This window comes from Ctenopharyngodon idella, chromosome 7, assembly GCF_019924925.1.
Source record: "Ctenopharyngodon idella isolate HZGC_01 chromosome 7, HZGC01, whole genome shotgun sequence".
Taxonomy (NCBI): Eukaryota; Metazoa; Chordata; class Actinopteri; order Cypriniformes; family Xenocyprididae; genus Ctenopharyngodon; species Ctenopharyngodon idella.
This window is the reverse complement of record NC_067226.1, coordinates 39,842,581-39,866,600: the sequence shown is the minus strand read 5'-3', so window position 1 is coordinate 39,866,600 and position 24,020 is coordinate 39,842,581. Positions and strand designations below refer to the sequence as shown.

Genomic DNA, 24,020 nt, shown 5'->3' with positions numbered 1-24,020 from the left:
TGTCTCAGCTGAAGAAAATAATCCATTATTTATCGGCTTTGACATATCAGCCAAATTTTCTTGTTTGGCCGATTACATTAACATTAAAAATGAACATATATCGGCCAATACCGATATGGTGGCCAATATATTGTGCATCCCTAACTTTAAGACACATGAACACATGTTTTTATTTATTAATTATTTAATTTTTTTTTTTTTATCATAATTAAAAAGTCAGTTACATGCACTTGTAATCCATACCTTTACATCAGTTTTAGGAAACAGACACAAAGTTCTTGATTGTGGTTGACTAAAGTAGACATTATTAAAACCTTTGTAATTGTTCATGCAGATTCTCCGTAAATATGGCACAACAAAGCCCAACAAGAACAAGCACAGCAAGGCAGGCAAAGAGCAACACCAAGGCAAAGTGGTCAGCACAAAAAGACCCATCACCAAACCCCCAGCCAAAGAGAAGTCCATGCTTAACAGTGTTAGGTGAGTACTAACATTAGGCTCATCCAGGCATTCACTAGTATTTCAGTAGTCAGTTTCCTCTAAATTGGTAAACCACCAAAAACTATACAGTTTTTATAGTGAATTTATTTAAATTATTTAACATATTAAATGTTTTATCTAATGCCTGCATCCCTTAAAATACATACAAATTTATGATTAAACGTTTTCATGGTTCTCATAACATGGTAAATGGTGTTTCTCCAGAACTGTGCTAAGTGAGAAAAAAACAGTCCTCAAGCCAAAATCTCCAGAGAAGACCAAGCCTGATGAAAAAGACCCTGAAAAGTCTCCTGCCAAAAAGCTTGAAGGTTAATACTATAACATTCTTGATTTCTGAGTTTGTTTCTGTAGAAATTAACATAAGCCTAGTACATGGATACCTTGTGAAAAAGAACTGCACTTGATTGTATTGAATGTGCACTTGTGGTGTACTTCAAATCTTAAAAGTATACTTCTAAAAAACTGTACATGCAGATAATATAATATTAATGAAATAAAAGGCCACTTAACACACTTAAGTGCACTTTTAAATCATTGTTTTAATAATCTTTTGTCATGCTTTAAAGAAGTACACTTATTTTGAATTGTTCACTAACATACTAAAGCATGTACTGTACTTGATTATAATTTTAACTGTAGTGTTCAATATTACATCAACTTAATATATTTTAAATGTACTAAATTGCAACTTCATTTCACCATTTGTGTAATTATGTATGTAAATGAATAATATACAAGTTTCAATAGAAATAATATTAAAGTATATTTATATTTATATTTATATATTTATATATTTTAGTTTACTATAAATACTTATACATATGAATGCCAGTACATTCTGCAGTGCACTTTAACCATATTTCAAAAGACAGCAGAGGTAATTATGAAATTACATATAAAGATGTATTTAAGTCCTACTTAAGTGGGTCAAAAAGCACTAAGTTCAGTTATTTTCATTTAAAGGGTTAGTTCACCCAAAAATGAAAATAATGTCATTTATTACTCACCCTCATGTCGTTCTCCACCCTTAAGACCTTCGTTTGGAACACAAATTAAGATATTTTTGATTAAATCTGATGGCTCAGCGAGGCCTGCATAGCCAGCAATGACATTTCCTCTCTCAAAATCCATTAATGTACTAAAAACTTATTTAAATCAGTTCATGTGAGTACAGTGGTTCTACCTTAATATTATAAAGCGACGAGAATACTTTTTGTCTGCCAAAAAAAACAAAATAATGACTTTTTAACAATATCTAGTGATGGCCGATTTCAAAACACTGCTTCATGAAGCTTCGGAGCTTTACGAATCAAATCAGTGGTTCGGAGCGCCAAAGTCACGTGATTTCAGCAGTTTGGTGATTTGATACACGATCCGAATCACTGATACGACTCAAAAGATCCATAACGCTCCGAAGCAGTGTTTTGAAATCGGCCATCACTAGATATTGTTAGTCGTTATTTTGTTTTTTTGGCGCACAAAAAATATTCTCGTCGCTTTATAATATTAAGATAGAACCAGTGAACTTGCATGTTTTTAGTACCTTTATGGATCTTGAGAGAGGAAGTACCATTGCTGTTTATGCAGGCCTCGCTGAGCCAACGGATTTAATCAAAATATCTTAATTTGTGTTCCGAAGATGAACGAAGGTCTTATGGGTGTGGAACGACATGAGGGTGAATAATAAATGACATTATTTTCATTTTTGGGTGAACTAACCCTTTAATATAAATTTTAAACTTTAATATATTTTAAGCTCTTTGATTATCTCTCATGTATCTTAACATTTCACCTTTCCTCTATCCCAGTAGTACCAGAAGAGAAGTTTTTGACCCTGGAAGGCTTTCACAAGTTTACTCTAGACAGAGCCAAGCAGGATATTCGCAGTGTTTGGCGTGCAATACTGGCGTGCGGTTTTGACCTGCACTTTGAAAGGTTTGTACCTTCTCAGGGCTGCTTTCATGGTTCAGATTCATGAAAATCTTCTTAAGAAAAAAGTAATTTTTTTTTTAAGATAAGCTAAGATATCTGGATTTCAGCTTTGGAGTTTCCTCAGCGCTTGTATAGACAGTGATACGAACAGTATGATGGCGTCTGTATTACCGAATCAATGCGAGCCCGGCTCCTCAGTCCTCATCCTTTGGACGTGCATGCAAAGAGCGCAGAAAGCAGTGTCTTCTCGACATGTCGACAACACAAACCAAACTCTTCCAGGCCTCAGCTACATCTACAATGTTTGAGGGCGGGTCAAAATAGACATTGTTCGTGAGCAGCCAATGGCTGGCGTTATGCAAATTTGTTACAAACCTACGTAGATTCATGCAGGAAGTAAGGCTGTAACTACTGATGACTCATTTCAAGCAGTTCAGAATCGGTTCGTTCTTTTTGGAGGCAATAACTCCATTCATTGTGCACTTTGATCTTAGAAACTTTGCAGACCTTTTACATTCACAAACAGCTATAGTACACACTATATTAAAAATAATATCCAAAAGAACATTTAAGAATTTTTTTTGTGAATACCGCCTCAAAACTCCATACTACTACGTACATGTTTCTGCAGGTCTCTGTTGTTCTAGTTTCTGAATAAACTAAGGATGGAGTTTTGAAATAGTCTTTTTAAATGACTAGAATAATGAATGTAACTGAATGAGATCTCAGTGGTGGTGTCATTAAAAAGTAAAAACACTTCTTGTTTTAGATGCACATGCATCGACTCCCGTCATGCTCAAAAAGCCAGTAGAAAATGGACATTCGAGATGGACTTTGCATTGGTCCAGTTTGTGAACCGTCTCTGCCGACACCTGGCCATCACACCTGCCCGGCTACATCCACATGAAGTTTACGTTGATGCCAAGGATGCCGCTGATCCCCAAGTTGCATGCTTATTAGGCAAGTCCATCTCTATCTTTATTACATTATGCTGTTATATTTGGATTATGAGATGTTTTCATGCAATTGCAGATTATACAGTCCCATCCCAGATATACATTGAATGTAATTCTGATCACACAGGTGTTCCAGTCGAGAGTTTGCGACTGCGGTTTGCTTTACTGCAGTCACTCAACAGCACATTGGAGAGCTTCTTCCTGCCATTAGTAGAGTTAAGGCTGACGCAAACCTATCAAAACAGCATAGCAACCCTTCTGTGCGAGGCCAAAGGTCAGTCATCAAATAAACAGGCACACACACAGGCCTTTTGTTCAGGATTGTTTCTTTAGTACCTAAATGAAAAAGTACCAAAAGGTACAGTGTTTTTTTTTTTATTTATTTTTTTTTATCTTTATCAGCCACAGGCTGATGAATATATTGGTTATTTTAAATATATTTAATATTTATGATGAATATTATTTTCTTGGCAGTATGAAATGAAGCCCTATTGTGTGTATATATGTACTGATTTTCATGTGCTTTTTATTTGGCCTTTAAGTTTCCCAAACACTACTTAAGTAGACCAGTTTCATGCCCACTCAGAACTCATGTCTTCACTTTAACCTCAGTAGCAAAAGAGTTTGATTCATTTCTATAAATTTCAATAAATCGGTTCACCAGTTTGTTTGCAACTTTCAAAAATGTTCATGGAAGTCCTCGTGTGGCATTTTACATGCTCTAGTACTATAGTATACTCTGAAGTGCTTTGGAGAACCACAATGAGAAAGTGTTTTTATGTGTTTGCAGTTTTTTTATTAGCATTGCCGTCTAATCTGCCAATATTGTCTTAAACAGCCTGCATATCACTTAATCTTTTATAACATGAGATTTTGACCAAATTTATTCAATCTTGATTAGATTTTAAGATTTGAAGTACACTACAAGTGCACATTCAAAACGATAAAGTAAATCTTTTTTTCACTTTATTTCATTTGTAGGCCTGATTTTTTACGACACCAAAGTGACTGTTATGAACAGGGTTCTGAATGCAACAGTACAGCGGACTGCAGACCACGCTGCCCCTGAGATCACACTTGATCCGCTGGAGATAGTGGGAGGTAAACCAAATGAAGCATCACTCACACAGAAGATGGTTTGTACTATCAGTTCTTCACACTTACACCTGTGTATTACAGGTGAGATGCGTGCAGCAGAGAACACATACTTCTGCCAGGCTGCACGCCAGCTGTCATGTGTCCCGTCGTCTCAGCTGTGTGTACGGATAGCCAGTGGAGGAGACCCCACCTATGCTTTCAACATCCGCTTCACCGGGGAGGAGGTCCATGGCACCAGTCAGTGTTACAGACACAAACACTAAATCAGAATCACTGTTCCAACATAACAACCATTCTTTGTGTGGTGTATAGTTTTGTTTGTTTTAATTTTTTAATAACTTTGTGATTTTTGTCATATTTATTGCTTTTTTTTTTAATTATATATATATATATATATATAATACATACATACATACATACAGTGGGTACGGAAAGTATTCAGACCCCCTTAAATTTTTTTTTAACTCTTTGTTATATTGCAGCCATTTGCTAAAATCATTTAAGTAAAAAAATTTTTCCTCAATGTACACACACCACCCCATATTGACAGAAAAACACAGAATTGTTGATATTTTTGCAGATTTATTAAAAAAGAAAAACTGAAATATCACATGATCCTAAGTATTCAGACCCTTTGCTCAGTATTTAGTAGAATCACCCTTTTGATCTAATACAGCCATGAGTCTTTTTGGGAAAGATGCAACAAGTTTTTCACTCCTGGATTTGGGGATCCTCTGCCATTCCTCCTTGCAGATCCTCTCCAGTTCTGTCAGGTTGGATGGTAAACGTTGGTGGACAGCCATTTTTAGGTCTCTCCAGAGATGCTCAATTGGGTTTAAGTCAGGGCTCTGGCTGGGCCATTGAAGAACAGTCACGGAGTTGTTGTGAAGCCACTCCTTCGTTATTTTAGCTGTGTGCTTAGGGTCATTGTCTTGTTGGAAGGTAAACCTTCGGCCCAGTCTGAGGTCCTGAGCACTCTGTAGAAGGTTTTCATCCTGGATATCCCTGTACTTGGCCGCATTCATCTTTCCCTCGATTGCAACCAGTCGTCCTGTCCCTGCAGCTGAAAAACACCCCCACAGCATGATGCTGCCACCACCATGCTTCACTGTTGGGACTGTATTGGACAGGTGATGAGCAGTGCCTGGTTTTCTCCACACATACCGCTTAGAATCAAGGCCAAAAAGTTCTATCTTGGTCTCATCAGACCAGAGAATCTTATTTCTCACCATCTTGGAGTCCTTCAGGTGTTTTTTCATGTGTCTTGCACTGAGGAGAGGCTTCTGTCGGACCACTCTGCCATAAAGCCCTGACTGGTGGAGGGCTGCAGTGATGGTTGACTTTCTACAACTTTCTCCCATCTCCCGACTGCATCTCTGGAGCTCAGCCACAGTGATCTTTGGGTTCTTCTTTACCTCTCTCACCAAGGCTCTTCTCCCCCGATAGCTCAGTTTGGCTGGACGGCCAGCTCTAGGAAGGGTTCTGGTCGTCCCAAACGTCTTCCATTTAAGGATTATGGAGGCCACTGTGCTCTTAGGAACCTTAAGTGCAGCAGAAATTTTTTGTAACCTTGGCCAGATCTGTGCCTTGCCACAATTCTGTCTCTGAGCTCTTCAGGCAGTTCCTTTGACCTCATGATTCTTATTTGCTCTGACATGCACTGTGAGCTGTAAGGTCTTATATAGACAGGTGTGTGGCTTTCCTAATCAAGTCCAATCAGTATAATCAAACACAGCTGGACTCAAATGAAGGTGTAGAACCATCTCAAGGATGATCAGAAGAAATGGACAGCACCTGAGTTAAATATATGAGTGTCACAGCAAAGGGTCTGAATACTTAGGACCATGTGATATTTCAGTTTTTCTTTTTTAATAAATCTGCAAAAATGTCAACAATTCTGTGTTTTTCTGTCAATATGGGGTGCTGTGTGTACATTAATGAGGAAAAAAAATGAACTTAAATGATTTTAGCAAATGGCTGCAATATAACAAAGAGTGAAAAATTTAAGGGGGTCTGAATACTTTACGTACCCACTGTGTGTGTGTGTGTGTGTGTGTATATATATATATATATATATATTATAATTTGTCTTTATTTTAATTCATATACTTTAACTTATTTCAGTTAGTTGCAAAGGCAACTTCTCAAATTTTTCCTTTAAGTTGTTTAAGTTGAAGTATATCATCTATGTCTATTTTATTTTATTTCAGCTTTATTTAAATTATTGTTTTAGTTTTCATAATTTTAGTACTTATATTTTAATTTTTTTTTACTTTTTACGTACATACTGCGGAGAACTTCATCTTTGCAGCCGACACTGACTCAGAAAACACTAGTTTATTAATAAATAATTACAATGTCTCCTTGCTATTTTTTTCTCCGTCACATTCATAATCATTACTTTTGCTGGTACTTTGCTGCAAGCATTATGCGTGCTCTTGAGCGTGGAATAGGCTATTGCTCATTATGGTTTAGTTTTCTGCTTAGTATATAATTAAGTAATTAAATATAAACGTGTGATTAGTCAACTAATGGCTTAAATTAATGACTAATAGTCGACTAGAAAAATCTTTAGTCGGGGGCAGCCCTAATTTCAATTTAAACTTAGCTTGTTTAAGTTGTTTCATCTAATATTTCTATTTTGTTCTATTTCAGCTTTATTTCCATGTACGAAAACAATATTTTAAAAGTTTTAGTTAATAATAACACTGACGTGACTCCAGTTTATATGCTTCTTATGTGTCATATTTGCTCAGGTGGATCATTCAGGCATTTCTTGTGGCAAGTCTGTAAGGAGCTGCAAAGTTCAGCGCTCTCACTGCTCCTCCCTTGCCCCAGTGCTGCAGCAAATCGCAATAAGGTTTGCTTGCATGTTTGATCTAATGGATTTCAAAACATTTTTTTCACCGTTCTTTATCTGCTACATGATGCTGGCACATGTGAACACAGCTTGACTTTTGTTGTGGGTGTGTTGCAGGGGAAGTACATTCTGACACCGTGCCCCATCACGTATGCTGAAGAGCAGCTACTGAATTTCTTTGGCCAACTGCTTGGTATTGCTATCCGGGCAGATGTACCTCTGCCTTTGGATCTGCTCGGATCCTTCTGGAAGGGTCTGGTCGGTGAGGCACTGGACCCAGAATCTGACTTTCGAGAAGCGGACCTGCTCACATACAGCCACATCAAGAAGTTTGAGAATGTAAATTATAATTAAAATTATACAATGAATAGCTTTAATTTCTTTAAGTGAAATATTATTTCTTTATTTTTTCGTCTCTGGAGTGAGTGTGACATGGACATTGACCACAGTTATGTCATTGGCTTTACATTGTTTCTGCATTTATCCCTTTTATAACCTTTGAAAAAAATAAACACTCTGAAGTTCAGCTGTTTGCATTAAATATAAATGTAAACTATAATACATTTTCATTTAATTGCAATTAACATGCAGTCAATTGTCTGAAAACATTACATTCAGTTTTCACCTTACTATATTCTTTTAAAGATTATTGTTTCCATAATAAGCTCTACTTTTTCACCTGAACCCTTTGCCTTTTTCTCTTGGCTTCACAGTTGGCCGATGAGGTGGAGCTGGAAGCACTATGTGCTGATGTATCATCGCAGAGCCACTTGGGCGAGAGTCCTGATTCACCAAGTCGTCCCTGCTGCACGTTCACCTACATCACTATGACTGGAGAGGAGGTGGAGCTGTGCCCTGGTGGTCGTGACATCGCTGTCAGGTATGAGCCATTGACCGATTTATATAATGCTGTTTATGAAGCTTAAGTTTTACATTGTACTAGATGTTTTATTGTACGGATTAAGAAAAGTTAAATGCTTTTTGAATGTGTTAGAAAGCTAACAGATCAAATGTCTAATACGTATACAATATGTGTGTTTGTTCAGCTGGGAGAATAAACATGTGTACGTGCGAGCTGTGCGTGATTTACGCCTGCGAGAGCTGCAGAACGTGGAGTGTATGTCGGCTGTGCGTGCTGGTCTGGGCTCTATCATACCATTGCAGCTACTGACCTTACTGAGCCCTGGAGAGATGGAGCTGCGCACCTGTGGCCTGCCGGACATCAACCTGGAGTTCCTCAAGGTGAAATCACTGTGAACCACTGAACTCATGCTCAGAACAATCTCCTCTACTTCTGTCTTTTATTTAACTCTTGAGAAGTGTGCTTAATTGTACTGAATGTGCTTGTATGTGCTGTACATGACTGTTTCTTAACACACTTAAATAGAGTTTTAATAAGTGCATTTTGTAATAATGTCAAATTTAAAGTTTACTTTAAAGTACATTTAAAGTCAAAGGGTTAATTCACCCAAAAATGAAAATTCTGTTATTAATTACTCACCCTCATGTCATTCCAAACCCATTAGTCTTTCGTTCATCTTCGGAACACAAATTAAGATATTTTTGATGAAATCTGATCGATTTCTGTCCCTCCATTGACAGCTACGCAACTAGCACTTTGAAGCTTCAAAAAGTTCAGAAAGAGATCGTAAAACTAATCCATATGGTTTAGTCCAAATTTTCTGAAGAGACTCGATCGCTTTATATGATGAACATATTGAATTTAGGCATTTATTCACATGTAATCATTGATCAGCAAACATTTTCAGAAGCTCAACCGAACCTACTTGATGCGCAAGAACAAACCTCTTCCGGGAGCTCAAATGTTTTGCGTAACACACAAGAATGAACCTCATTGGTTCTTGCAAGTGTCAAGCAAACATGCTTGAGCTTCCATTTAAATTATGTTAGAAGAGAGAGTGCAGAGACAAAACTAACCCAGCTATACAGAAAATCATTTGGGATGGTCAGTTATACTCATTATACAGAAATATTCCAGTTTGTATACTGTGAACAACTGTGTGTAATTTGTACAAACACCTCTGACTACTTTACTCATCAAACCCATTCTTCTCATCACGTTCATCTAGGCTCACACTATGTACCAGGTAGGACTGATGGAGACTGACCAGCACATTGAGTTCTTCTGGGCTGCGCTCGAGATGTTCACGCAGGAGGAGCTCAGCAAATTTATTAAGTTTGCTTGCAACCAGGAGCGTATTCCCTTCACCTGCCCCTGTAAAGACGGCGGTCCGGACACCGCCCATGTGCCCCCCTTATCCCATGAAGATCGCCCCTCCGGATGGGGCCGTGGGTAAGTGTCCCAAAAGGGGATTAAAGTTCTCCATCGTTGTGATAGATGTCCATCAATTGGATTGTAAAGGGGCCATGTGTGAGAAATTAACAAAGGCTTGGGGCAAAAATGGTATCATAATGAAAAAAAGTTGCCTCCTAATTCAAGGAGATTAAAGTTCTTCATCGCTGCGACCATATATGAGATCAGTGCAGATCAGGGTAAAAAAAAAATGGTCTTGGGGCAAAAAGCATGTCAACATGTCGAGAAGACTCTGCTTTCAGTGCTGTGAATCCACTGTGCATGCATTTCCAAAGGATGAGGACTTGCGCTGGAATTTGTAGGGAAATTGTTCGTATCACTGTTATCAAGTGCTGAAGAAGCCTCGGGATCTGAAGTTCAGATATGCTAATAGTCGTTTCTTTTCCGACAATCACTGTTAGTGGTAGACCAATCACAACAGACTGGGCCATCTGACCAATCAGAGCAGAGTAGGCTGGCGGTAATGAGGGGTTTAGAGAGACTGAGTCTTCGAATGAACCGTTTTCAGACTCTTATATTATGAGAAAATTAAAGTGTTTTTTGACCTTGGATGCATGTAAACTTATTGTAGGAGACCTCCAAAACAACATTAGGAACCTTTAAAATAGCATAATAGGGGCACTTTAAGTGTTAAGAGATTAATTCAATTCAATTCACATTTATTTGTATAGCGCTTTTCACAATACATATCGTTTCAAAGCAGCTTTACAGAGAATGCATGTCAACATTACAATTTGGAGACTGCAGTTAGCTAATAATGTAATAATTTAGGCGATTAATATACAATCACTGTTAGCAATTTAATTGAAGGTAGAAGCAAAGAGCTCCTGGAAAAATGAATTACATATTAACAATAATTAGGATATATAGAAATTTGCGAATGTGCGTGTTGATCCAGATGTTGCATCTTCTGAAGTCATCGCAGGAGTTGGCGCCGTCTCTTCCAAAGTTTTAGTCATCTGAGGTCTTCTTAAGAGGCTGGATCCAAACTGAAACTGATGTACTCTCTAGTCACCTCGGGACGGGCGTCCCGAGGTAAAACAGAAAAGCAAATGGAGAATAATTAGCATAGCTGCTGTTCATAACATTAAGCAAAGATAGTCATGTGCAATTGATCTGATATGAGATGGATTATGTGAATGCTTGGCTAAAGAGATGTGTCTTTAATCTAGATTTAAACTGGGTGAGCGAGTCTGAGCCCCGAACATTAACTTAATTAACTTAAGATTAACTTAAAACAAAACATTGTTTCCTGTTTTAAGACTTAAAAAAAAAAGAAAAAAAAACGCACTGAAAAGTTATGTAGATGGTTGGCTATTTATATGTCTAAAAAGTGTGTCAAGCATTGCAAAATGTATCAGTTTAATTTCATAAATTCAGAGCAGCTTTAAAAATTATACAAACTGGCAATAGAAAAGCTGCTCTAAAACAACATCTTCCCTTAAAACACTATGGGTCTCGAGTAAATTTAAATAAAGAAATGGATAAAGGAATATGACATGCTTTAATCCCTGCACAAAGCTTACTTTTGAGCTACTGTTTTTGAAGGAGTTGCAGTGATAGCAAATGTTTGCTCAAGCCAGTGTTCCTCAACATGATTACCATCACAGTATTTCCCAATGCATGAAAAGTCATGTAATGAAGTGTTTGTGTTTCAATCTGTCGTAGGCTCACCGGATTTGCGTTACATTCGCGTGGAGACCTGCATGTTCATGGTCAAGCTGCCCCAGTACTCTTCCCTTGACGTGATGCTGGAGAAGTTGCGCTATGCTATCCACTATCGCGAGGATCCTCTCAGCGGTTAAACTTCACCTACTAGTCAACCCACCTGTGATTTCTCAGAACCCCCGTCGGCCACGTCTGAGACTGTCACCACGCAACCTTAAGTGATTACATCAGTCCTCAGTTCTTTTTCAAGAAAGGAAAAACAAACATTCATGAAGGAACTTGAACAGCCCAGACCAATTTGCCTTTACAAAGACTAGCGCGTTCGCGTGTTTCAATGGAGGGCAGAGTTTGACAGCAGCTCGTGGTGGCAGAGAGTAAGCCACGCTTTTATAAAATGATGTACATATGCTGTTCATCAACCAATTTGAAAGAAGTGGCAGTACAACTGCTTTTCTCCCTTTTTAAACATTTAATCTCTCTTCTTCCACTCATTTAACCAGTCTTTCATCTTTGCATTCCCTGTGTGCCTCAACCACTGCCTTCTCTCTGTTAGTGACAGTGATTGTTGACACACATTCATTTAGAGAGATGCTGATTTTAGCTTTGCAAAGGACTTTAACGTGCGGCTCAAAGTTATACTTGCATCTTTCGATAATAACATTTTGGGTGCATCTCATGAAACCGGTCAAGAACATGTCCAGGTCATGAATTTCTTTTTTTTTTTTTTTTTTTTGCATTTTCCCCTAATTCTCATTGCCCTAATGCACCTGGGATTCTTTTCCTTTTTCCCCCTTTTTATGCTTTTTCTCTCAATTCTTATCATCTTAATGATTTTTCCCTCCTTACTTGCATTTTATCCCAATTCTAATTCCAATACCCTAATGCATCTGTGCATGTATACCCTTTGTTTGTTCTTTCTTTTTTTTTATATTTCCCCAATTCTCTTTACACTTATTTTCCTCCCCCCAATATTCTTTGCATTTTTTTTCTCAGTTGTCATTATCCTAATGTGCCTTTTTTTTTTCCCATTTTGCCACTAATTCCCATTACTATGGAAGCTTGTTTCCGCCACTGAATAAAAAATAAAAAAGGTAATTGCGACTTTATCTCGCAATTCTGACTTTATAACTCACAATTGTGACTTTATATCTTGCAATTTCGACGCAATTGCTAGTTCTAAAGTCAGAATGCGAGATATAAAGTCGTAATTGCATCTTATAAAATCAGAATTGCGAGTTTATATCTCACAATTCTGACTTTAACATGCAATTGTGACTTTATATCTTGCAATTTCGACGCAATTGTTAGTTCTAAAGTCAGAATTGCAAGATAGTCAGAATTGTTATAAAGTCAGAATAATGAGATATAAACTCGCAATTGTGAGTTATAAAGTCAGAATTGTGAGATAAAAAGTCCGAATTGTGTGTTATAAACTCACAATTGTGAGTTATAAAGTCAGAATTGTGATATAAACTCACAATTGTGAGTTATAGAGTCAGAATTGTGAGATATAAACTCAATTCTGAGAATAAAGAGTCAGTCTTTTTTTCCTCAAAATTGGATTTTATAACTCGCAATTGCAAGAAAAAAGTCTGAAGTTTGAGTTTATATCTCGCATTTGTGAGCTTTTATCTCGAAATTCTGACATTATAACCTGCAATTGCGAGTTGATATCTCGCATTTCTCAGAAAAGAAGTAAGAATTGTGAGATAAAGTCACAATTACCTTTTTTATTTTTTATTTAGTGGCAGAAACAAGCATACATACATTACCCTGGGCATTTTTTGCTTTTGAGGATTTTTCTTTTTTTATTACCTAAAGCAAATGATTACCTAAAATGAGTTTTTTGTTGTTTTGTTTTAAATTAAAAGCATTGACCAGGCAATGCGCCAGACACTTTGGTGTTACAATTAATCAATCATCATGAATGTAATGCCAAAATTAAAAATTATGCTTTATTTTCTTTATGCCCGAATATGTTCTTGACAGATTTTGTGAGATTTACCCATTTAGAGGCTTGAAAGGGTTTATGCCCTCAATGATTCAAATATTTCATGGAAATATTGACGCTACAGGCTCTGTCCAGGAACTAAAAGTACGCATGTGGTCGAGCATATTTAAGAATCTGAACTATAAATGGCAAGATTGCTTTACGACACAAATATCTGCCTATATTATTAAAGGTGCATATGCTGTTCAGGTCTGTACCTGAGGTAAGTCACGTTCAGAAACAAACTATATAGTAATATAAAGAGCGGTGAATTGTATCCATTTTCATTTTCGAGTGGTTTATGACGCGGAAAACGTTTGCTGTAAACTGAATGCAAGATTCTACCTGCCATGCTCTTCAGTTTGGAGTGGTGCTAAGTTTATGGTCTTGTTTGCCAAAACGACATTCATTCCTTAAATACTTTTAGGTTGCCAACTGCATTACCCAATGGCACTGTTGCAGTCTACCTAGTTTTATTGCTTTTGAGGGATGATTTTGCACCCAAAACTCTAGTGCATGAAAATGTCTATTGGAGATACCCAACATTTACAGTCGAGTCGCTTTAGTTTGGCGGTTTTTTTTTTTTTTTTTTTTTGGAGGTCGATATTTTACCCCCTCCCCTCCCAAAGAGAAAAAGCTGTTTTAAAATTATTATTATTTTTTAATCTCTTTTCTGTGTCTTTAAAGATAATACTGTTTGGAAATTGAAATATAAATTGGATGTTCTTTATAGGATTTCCTAATCTTTCTTAGAAATCAGTTGTAACATTTCTAGTGAACCATTTAATTGCGTTATGAGTTCTGTAATATATAGCCATCATTACAAACACACTTGATGCTACTATAGATGTACTTTATTGAAAATATCAGCATTTCAGCACTATAATAGGGTTTTGTGGGTGTGCGTGTGTATTATTATTTTTATTTTTTAAATTTTTTTTTTTTTTTTTTTTTTTTTTTTTGATATGTTCAACTGCTGCTATCAAAGGTAGTCCCTTCATTTTTCTTGCTGTCTCTTTGGAGAGGAGTAGGAGAAGTCTATGAAAAGACATCCGCACAAAAAGCTGAATGCAGTGAAATATGTGTTGTACATTTACTTGATATTTATTACAATTATTTATGACTGCATTAACTTTATCCAGTCTTACCTCTGCGCATATGGAACGTAACACTGATGTGTGAATGAATCTACAGAGGTGTTGAAGTTCAGGAGTTTCTGTGTCACAAAAATAAAATATTGATGTATTACAGAACAGTGGTTTCCTCTCTTATGTCAAACTGCTGTGTTTCAGTTTTTCACCTATATAATGTAAAATCATTTTATCATCCTGGTTGATACGTTGGTTTGAATAGAATACATTTTCCTAGTTGTACATAAATGTGTAATATGGAAGCTTTTTTCCGCCACGGAATAAAAAATAAAAAAGGTAATTGCAACTTTATCTAACAATTTTTTCAGACTTTCTTTTTTTTTTTCTTTCAAATTGCAAGTTATAAAGTCAGAATTGTGGTATAAAAAGTTGCAATTACCTTTTTTATTTTGTATTCAGTGGCAGAAACAAGCTTCCATGATGTTATGATATTTATCCTTATTCAAGGATTCATTCAACCCATTTGCTGCATATCTGTGAATTTCATTAGAAATATAAGTCTCTTAGAAGTTTTCATTCTATATTTGTGAAGCAAAGGCACTTTATAAATAGTCTTATGCTATTAATATTAAATATATCAATAGATTAAAAAAAATAATTCTTATAATTCCGCTCTGTATGTTTAAACCATTATGTGCACATACATGGAAAGCAACTGTGAAAATACAGACATCCAGAAACTAGCCTATGGTTAAACTGTTTTGCATATGAAAAGAAAATATTTCGACAGCTAATTTGAAATCAATATTTTCAGTTTTCAAACAATAGTTCATGCCGGGTTCTTTTAAGGTAACAGCACAAAATCAAAGTGTGTTAATAAATTAGGCCTATTCGAAAGCACCCTGATTGATTGTTTCTTCAAGCGCTTCACACTCCATTCCTGTAGGTGGCGGAAACGCACCTCTTTGGTTTGAGAATTAGAACGCCTAAAGAAGAAAGTTCAGCTAGCCAGCCTAGGAACCTTTGCATTCTGATGATGTATTTGGAGGAAGGTATTTTCATCCCTCACATTGTGCTTCCGGCACTTTCTCACCATGGCGATGACTTTGAATCGAGGGAATATCGCGGGGATGCTGCGGCTTCTCCGGACCGCTGGAGCGCATTTATCACGAGCCACGCCGAAATGTCTGTATGCTTTTATATATTTAGATAAACTGTTAGCATTAATCTTTTTGTTGTTGTTGTTAATGTCCATGCATTGTGCCATGTGAAGGGTTGTTTCTTCAGTTCGTTGTCAGTTAAACCTTTTTTTGTGAGGTGGAAAAAATTATGAAAAGGGAATGTTGAATTTTTCTGAGGTTGAGTTCAAGAGCTTTTTACAGATTTTACAGAATTAATATAGGAAAATGTCACACAACAGTAATAATTAAGTACAACAGTATGACTTACATCTGATAATAACACTGCATGCTTAAATCTTCTGAAATGACACACACATAAATATATATTTAAGCTTGATACCATGCAGTGTTATTTTCAGATGCGATTCATGCTATGTGTGTGTGTATATATATATATATAATATAGTATAATATACATATATACACACACACATATACATACATACATACATACACATATAATATATATATATATATATATATATATATATATATATATTATGTATGTGTGTGTGTGTCTATATCCTGTGTCAATGTTTTCAAGCTGTATAACTGACTAAATAGTCTTGATAACTTACAGGTGGTTTGGTTCCTGTACTGACCCGTTTTCAAAGCTCGGCAAGCAACATTTTTCCTGCAAGGTAAACGTCTTTTAGTGTGCATGTGTCTTTTTAGGTCCTGAAATATATAACACAAGCCTATTCATCTGGCAGTCCGCAGGTCAAATATGACCCATTTGAAATGATGCATTACAAAATTATGGGTCAAATGTAACATCAGTACCCACTCTAGTCTATTTCTGCCATATTGATTTCTTGTGATGTGGAAAAAGATTATAATCTTATCCTGAATGATACTGTTGTCTGTAAGTGGCAGCTTTTCATTGACAAAATATTCTGGTTCGGTCTGCATTCCACAAAGATTATTTTCATTTTGTTGACTTGTTGATGAAGTTGAATAGTCCTGACTTGAGATATTTTGATAAATAGTATAAAATTCTTCAGGTCAACGTGTATCTTATTAGTGTAATTCATGTTGTGTATCTTTTGTGCTCGCCCGTGTTGTGTGGTTGTGTTTTGAATGATGCTGTACAGTATGTGCACTACAGTGACATCAGGAGACCTAACTTAGTTGATTGTGCTTTCAGTTATGTACCACCGACATCACTATCCAGACCGCCGTGGCCTGAACTACCAGTGCTTGATCCTGAAGAAGATGGACAAAAGCATCAAGGCAAGTGGGTTGGTCTGAGTTTAACAGTGAAAGTTGAATATGTTGATTGTTGATGCACTTAACTCTTCGTTGCTAATTTTTTCAAAAAATGATGTATACTCATTTATGTTCAGAAGTGTAGTGATGCTTTCAGTGTATCTTAAAGGGTTAGTTCATGCAAAAATGAAATGTCTGTCATTAAGTACTGACCCTCATGTCGTTCCACACCCGTAAGACCTCATTTTCATCTTCAGAACACAAATTAAGATATTTTTGATGAAATCCAAGAGTTTTTTTTATCCCCCATAGAAAGCAACGAAATTACCACTTCGTAATTGTTCACTACGTCAACAGCATAGGAGACTGACATGGGAGAGAAGTCGTCTTACGGAACTGTTTTCTATGTGAATATATTGTAAAATGTAATTTATTCCTGTGATTTAAAGCTGAATTTTCAGCATCATTACTCCAGTCTTCTCTTCATGTCACATGATCCTTCAGAAATCATTCTAATATGCTAATTTGCTGCTCAAGAAACATTTATTATTATTATCAATGTTGAAAACAGTTGTGCTGCTTCATGTTTTTGTGGAAACTTCTTTTTTTCTCTCTGGATTCTCTGATGAATAGAAAGTTCAAAAGAACAGCATTTTTTGTAACATTATAAATGTCTTTACTGTCACCTTTGACTAATTGAATGCATCCTTAATGAATAAAAAGTTTGAATGGGATAATTTGTGTGATTTCCATTTATTTCCTCATGAATGTCTCTCTTCCACCTTATTTTCACAGTGATTGTACAAAAGGTAAAGAGCCTGATTGAGAAGGGAGAGTACGGACGCTTGTTTGCTGTAGTTCATTTTGCTGGCCGTCAGTGGAAGGTGACCAATGAAGACCTGATTCTCATAGAAAACCACATTGATGCAGCATGTGGCGACAGGATAAGACTGGAAAAGGTTCGACCTCGGCTTCACGTTTTCTCATCCGTTCATACATTCATATACTGCATTCAGATATTCATACAGATTCACATGGATTTCTGTACAGCTCATTGTACTAGAGATGCAAAGATTATTATTCTGTTGGACATTCATTATTATTTGGATGAAAACCTATTCTAGTAGACCCTAAAAACAAAATCAAGACTTTGTAACATGGCATAATAGGTCCTTTTTAAATCTATAGTAGCCTAACTATAAAACCCACACTAAAATCACTTTACTTGTATTTTCTCAGTTGAAAACCCACACATTTTATGGAAAACTAAATGCCATTACACTTAAAAACAAAATTAAGGAAATAAATAAGTTTGTTAACTTTCACTGATATGTGACACAGAATACAATATTTCTATAGTAATAACCACAGATGCAGGGTGTTTTTGTACTGCTAATGTTTTTTGGGTTTTTTTGCAGGTGTTATTAGTTGGAGGAAATGATTTCACTCTTATTGGAAAGCCAATTCTTGGGTAAGATATAAAAAATGTATTTCTAGTTTTAAACAAATATAAAGTTTATACAATCAATCATCTTCTAAGAAAAAAAAAAAAACCATATAAAGGTAATTTATTAGCACATATAATTTTGACTTCAGTTTGTAAGAAAAAAAATGTGTGCAAAAATACACATGTTGAGTGTCAGAGGAATCATTGTATTCTTGCTATCTATAGTTTTATCTTAATACTCTGCACCCATCTGGTTTTCAGAGTTTTGCACATTTTTATGTGGGCTGATGTTGTTTTGGATTGTGGGTGTATATACCTTCCTGAGCAAAAAAACAAAAACAAAAAAGCTAAACACTAAGCTTTTATTTTTCTTAACCACAAATTATTGTTTAGGAAAAATTGAACAATTAAAAAAAAAAAAATTCAAACAAATGTGCAAATGCACTACTTTATGGGTTAGTTCACCCAAAAATGAAAATTCCGTTATTAATTACTCACCCTCATGTCGTTCCAACCCGCAAGACGGAACACAAATTAAGATATTTTTGATGAAATCCGAGAGCTCTCTGATTTCTCCAATTTAACCACCACTATCAAGGCCCAGAAAGGTGGTAAAGACATTGTTAAAATAGTCCATGGGACTACAGTCGTTCAACCTTAATGTTATGAAGTGACGAGAATCCTTTTTGTGAACAAAAACTAAACAAAAATAATGACTTTATTCAACAATTTCTTCTCTTCCATGTCAGTCTCCTACGCTGTTGATGTAGTAAACACAGTGCAGCGCTTCCGTGTTTACGTCAGAATGCTGACTCCGTATTGGCCGACGCTGTACATGTGAGCAGCACGACGCATGCGTGTGATGCTGACGCAGGAGCCGGCCAATAATGAGCCGGCGTTCGGACGTAGAACACGGAAGCACTGCACTGTGTTTGCTACATCAACAGCATAGAAGACTGAAACTCCTCTATGATCACCAAAATGACATATTTAAAAAAAAATTTCCTGTGGAAAAGTCTTCATGCCTTAAAATAGCTTGAATGTAACTCTACAAATGATATGCCAAAGCCCGTCGGCATGTTGACGTGAATGGTTATAAGGTACCAGTGATTTCAAACCGCATTTTTTAAACTGTCTTTAGATCACTGCAGTTTTAAACAGAAAATACTCAGCAATGGTGTTATGATTTTGAACATAGACATATAAACAACAATTTTTCACCACAGGGGGACTTTAATTATAGCAAAGTCATTGCATTAAATGCTGCATGTACTGCAAAAAATGAAGATTTTCCTCAGTATTATTGTCTTGTTTTCCAATATACATATCTAAACATACTTGAGATGCTAAAATGAACATATGAAGTCTTGTTTTCTGATAAATTGAGTTTACACCTTAAACAAAAAACAAATATGTCAGTGGACAATGAAAACGTTGAATTAAGTGGATTTTTCTGAGCCCATTGGCAGATATTTTGATCAATTTCACAGAAAACAAGACTTCACATCTGATATCATTTTGCTTCTCAAATAAATGTCTTGATTTTAAGACTGTTTATTTGTGCTGGAAAACAAGACAAAAGTACTGAGAACATCAAGAACATCACATTTTTTTGCAGTGTGATCAGAAGGTACAGTAAAAGTTATTTCTATTTATTCTAGTGGTTGAAAGCAGAGCGATTCAAGCCTTAAGCTATTTTTAGGTAAAATGGATTCAAAAGTAATCGAGATCAGAAGTTTGAAATTTTGAATCGTTGCTAAGCTGTTTCTCCCTAGACATTTACATAGTAGCATGTTGTGTTCCCTTCACTTTATTCCTTAAGGCCAATTCACACTAACACATACAATCACCAGATTACAGTACGTCACTTCTCAGACATTCCACGACTCGACAAGCGCTCGTATTCAATCTGCGAAAGCAAGCTCCAACAGATGCCGACAGAGGGAACATACTGATCCGACAAAACCCAACGAAGTGTCTGTTGTCATCTGTCGGTGCAGTGTGAACTGGCCTTTAGATTTTCTTTACTTGGTCTTAAAAAGGTCTTTAAAAGCTCTTAAATGTACCCCATGAAACCCTGTGGAATATTGAAGTAATAACCACTTTGATCACATCAGATGTCTACACTTGTCACAGTCTGTGTCTGTTCTTTTGGTCCTCAGCTGTGATTTAGTACAAGTTCACGCTACAGTCATTGAGAAGACTGAGTCTTGGCCGATGGTTCACATGAGATTCTGGAAGAGGCATCGATTCCAAAGAAAGAGAAGTATGTGGAATTTTTGGTTTCTCTGACAGATTTTTAGTGTATTGTTGTTTTATATTTTTCGCCAGTGCATTCATTTAACTTTTTTTCTTCCTTTTTACAGTAATTATTCAACCCCAGACTGTACTTAGGATCAACACCATTGATGTTTCACCAAGACTGTTTTAACCTATTGCATTTGCAAAAACGTGCCATTTCTGTGAATCAGGAATGATTGTTCAGGTTTCATGTTTAAGACCATGTAAATAGTTTTCAAATTGTCTTTGTTTTTCTTCAGAAATTGACCATTTTGGCTTGAGCAGATTGTATATAACTGTCTGTTGTATGTCACAATAAATGGTTCTTTGTTTGTCATGTGCAGAGTGTCTTGTTGAAATGTTAAGATGTTTAGATGATAATCATTAGTGATGGCAAAATAAAGATTTCTGAAGTAGTGAACAGATTTATCGAAATAGAGCGGTAGACACCATATTAAATTTTACACAATTCACTGGGGACTTCTTGAAAAAATGGTCATCTGTATTTTGTTTGTCAATTATATTTGGGGATTATTTTTTCTTTTTCTTTTTTTTCTTTTTTTTTTTTAAATGTGCTTTTTTTTTACACATCTTTCTGTTGTGGATTTTAGTATTAATTGTTGCACTGTAGCTGAACTAACCTGACATAGAGGCCAATCCACCATGTTTTTTATTTATTTATTTTTAAAAAAATATATATATTTTACATTTTGAAATTTAATTTTTTTGCTTCAGCAGAATGGGATGACACTTGGTGACTTGTCACATTAGAATTATGTGAACACATAAAAAATCATGGACATGATTCAGATATATTAAGGATCGGGAAAAAAACAGTCATACTTGGCTCCTTCATGGTCAAAAATGACCAACATAGGAAATTAATGGGAAATATGATAACTACAAACTACAATTCAGTCACTGCACAGAAAAAAATTGCACAGCACTGAAGGGGTGACACTCAAAAATGTCAAGAGTGCAAAATAGACACATCCACCCTCACACACATATATACAGGTGCTAGAATATCAAAAAGTTGATTTTACTAATTCCATTCAAAAAGTAAAACTTGTATATTATATTCATTCATTACACAGAGACTGATATGTTTCAAATGTTTATTTCTTTTAATTTTGATGACTATCTGACAACTAAGGAAAATCCCAAATTCAGTATCTCAGAAAGTTAGAATATTACTTAAGACCAATACAAAGAAAGGATTTTTTAGAAATCTTGGCCAACTGAAAAGTATGAGCATGTACAGCACTCAATACTTAGTTGGGGCTCCTTTTGCCTGAATTACTGCAGCAATGCGGCGTGGCATGGAGTCGATCAGTCTGTGGCACTGCTCAGGTGTTATAAGAGCCCAGGTTGCTCTGATAGTGGCCTTCAGCTCTTCTGCATTGTTGGGTCTGGCATATCGCATCTTCCTCTTCACAATACCCCATAGATTTTCTATGGGGTTAAGGTCAGGCGAGTTTGCTGGCCAATTAAGAACAGGGATACCATGGTCCTTAAACCAGGTACTGGTAGCTTTGGCACTGTGTGCAGGTGCCAAGTCCTGTTGGAAAAATGAAATCTGCATCTCCATAAAGTTGGTCAGGAGCAGAAAGCATGAAGTGCTCTAAAACTTCCTGGTATACGGCTGCGTTGACCTTGGACCTCAGAAAACACAGTAGACCAACACCAGCAGATGACGTGGCACCCCAAACCATCACTGACTGTGGAAACTTTACACTGGACCTCAAGCAACGTGGATTGTGTGCCTCTCCTCTCTTTCTCCAGACTCTGGGACCCTGATTTCCAAAGGAAATGCAAAATTTACTTTCATCAGAGAACATAACTTTGGACCACTCAGCAGCAGTCCAGTCCTTTTTGTCTTTAGCCCAGGCGAGACGCTTCTGACGCTGTCTGTTGTTCAAGATTGGCTTGACACAAGGAATGCGACAGCTGAAACCCATGTCTTGCATACGTCTGTGCGTAGTGGTTCTTGAAGCACTGACTCCAGCTGCAGTCCACTCTTTGTGAATCTCCCCCACATTTTTGAATGGGTTTTGTTTCACAATCCTCTCCAGTGTGTGGTTATCCCTATTGCTTGTACACTTTTTTCTACCGCATCTTTTCCTTCCCTTCGCCTCTCTATTAATGTGCTTGGACACAGAGCTCTGTGAACAGCCAGCCTCTTTTGCAATGACCTTTTGTGTCTTGCCCTCCTTGTGCAAGGTGTCAATGGTCGTCTTTTGGACAACTGTCAAGTCAGCAGTCTTCCCCATGATTGTGTAGCCTACAGAACTAGACTGAGAGACCATTTAAAGGCCTTTGCAGGTGTTTTGAGTTAATTAGCTGATTAGAGTGTGGCACCAGGTGTCTTCAATACTGAACCTTTTCACAATATTCTAATTTTCTGAGATACTGAATTTGGGATTTTCCTTAGTTGTCAGTTATAATCATCAAAATTAAAAGAAATAAACATTTGAAATATATCAGTCTGTGTGTAATGAATGAATATAATATACAAGTTTCACTTTTTGAATGGAATTAGTGAAATAAATCGACTTTTTGATGATATTCTAATTATATGACCAGCACCTGTATATGAACTAGCGCAACTATAACAGGAAGTTTTTGCAAATGTGTGAAATAAAATCAATAAATCAGATACAAAACAGTAACAGCAAGGAAGAGAGGTTACAACCTAAAACAGCGACCAGCGACAAAACAGACACCCACTCAAACACACACTCTCTTACACACATGCAGAGACACACACAACACACTATTATACAAACAAATGAACTGGTGTGGCTGTAACAATATGGTAAAATTGAGCCAAAAGATTTGAATAAGAGGTTGAAATCAGATCAGACCCAGATTCATTAAGCTGTGATTAAACATACCTGTTCGGTTTTGTTACATTTTTATCGAATTTTGATGTTATGTGTAACAAAATGTCCTCCTCTGTGTTCAGGTTTGACTAGTAAAATCAATGTAAAAAATTACACTTCAAATCAACATTTCAAACAAAATAAAAAATCTAAACCTTGACAAAAAGTAGTCTTTGAGAATGTCTCAGTATAAATTCGAAACCACAACTTATTAAAAATAAGTATTAATGTATGAAAACCACTAGAGAATTTATAAGCCACTTTATATAGAATTACACCATGGCATTACATAAATTTTTCTTTTTTTACTCCCACCATATAGCACTAATCTACCTTTAAAAAATTGTATTTTAAATGCCTTGTCTCTATTTTAACATGAAATACTGCTTTAATTGAAAAATAATTTTAAAATAAATTAGAAAAAAAAATATGGTGTTATTTAAAATAGCTAAAAAAAATTGTATAAATATTGCATAGTATCATAAAATCACCACAAAATTTTAAATAATATTCAAAAAATATTATTGAAAAAAATATATTACATTGAAAAAAAGTTACATTTCAAGGCTTCGGTCACTTTTGACCAT

The 24,020-nt window shown here is 36.1% G+C and overlaps 2 protein-coding genes across 2 annotated transcripts in view; both read left to right on the top strand.

The window, feature by feature from the left end:
* Positions 1-14,593, top strand: part of LOC127515852 (probable E3 ubiquitin-protein ligase HECTD4) — an 84,429-nt gene extending 69,836 nt beyond the window's left edge. Inside the window, 14 exon segments of the mRNA XM_051899952.1 lie at positions 335-480; positions 706-809; positions 2,313-2,436; positions 3,203-3,393; positions 3,517-3,663; positions 4,371-4,490; positions 4,569-4,724; positions 7,244-7,347; positions 7,465-7,686; positions 8,061-8,227; positions 8,394-8,589; positions 9,438-9,617; positions 9,619-9,661; positions 11,351-14,593. Coding sequence (XP_051755912.1) covers positions 335-480; positions 706-809; positions 2,313-2,436; positions 3,203-3,393; positions 3,517-3,663; positions 4,371-4,490; positions 4,569-4,724; positions 7,244-7,347; positions 7,465-7,686; positions 8,061-8,227; positions 8,394-8,589; positions 9,438-9,617; positions 9,619-9,661; positions 11,351-11,487 — 2,037 coding nt within the window. The 3' untranslated portion in view covers positions 11,488-14,593.
* Positions 14,594-15,408: 815 nt separating this feature from the next.
* Positions 15,409-20,885, top strand: mrpl21 (mitochondrial ribosomal protein L21). The gene is made up of 7 exons (XM_051899989.1): positions 15,409-15,616; positions 16,193-16,253; positions 16,760-16,845; positions 17,617-17,780; positions 18,240-18,292; positions 20,431-20,534; positions 20,635-20,885. Exons 1-7 carry the CDS (start codon positions 15,526-15,528, stop codon positions 20,697-20,699), a joined length of 624 nt encoding a protein of 207 aa, XP_051755949.1. The 5' UTR covers positions 15,409-15,525; the 3' UTR covers positions 20,700-20,885.
* Positions 20,886-24,020: the final 3,135 nt, after the last annotated feature.

Excerpts from the sequence above, each read along its gene's own strand:
- mrpl21 (XM_051899989.1), top strand. The coding sequence starts at position 15,526 with ATGGCGATGACTTTGAATCGAGGGAATATCGCGGGGATGCTGCGGCTT. Across the intron at positions 16,254-16,759 it reads AGCAACATTTTTCCTGCAAG|TTATGTACCACCGACATCAC; the intron begins GTAAACGTCTTT and ends TTGTGCTTTCAG. Across the intron at positions 20,535-20,634 it reads TCGATTCCAAAGAAAGAGAA|TAATTATTCAACCCCAGACT; the intron begins GTATGTGGAATT and ends TCCTTTTTACAG.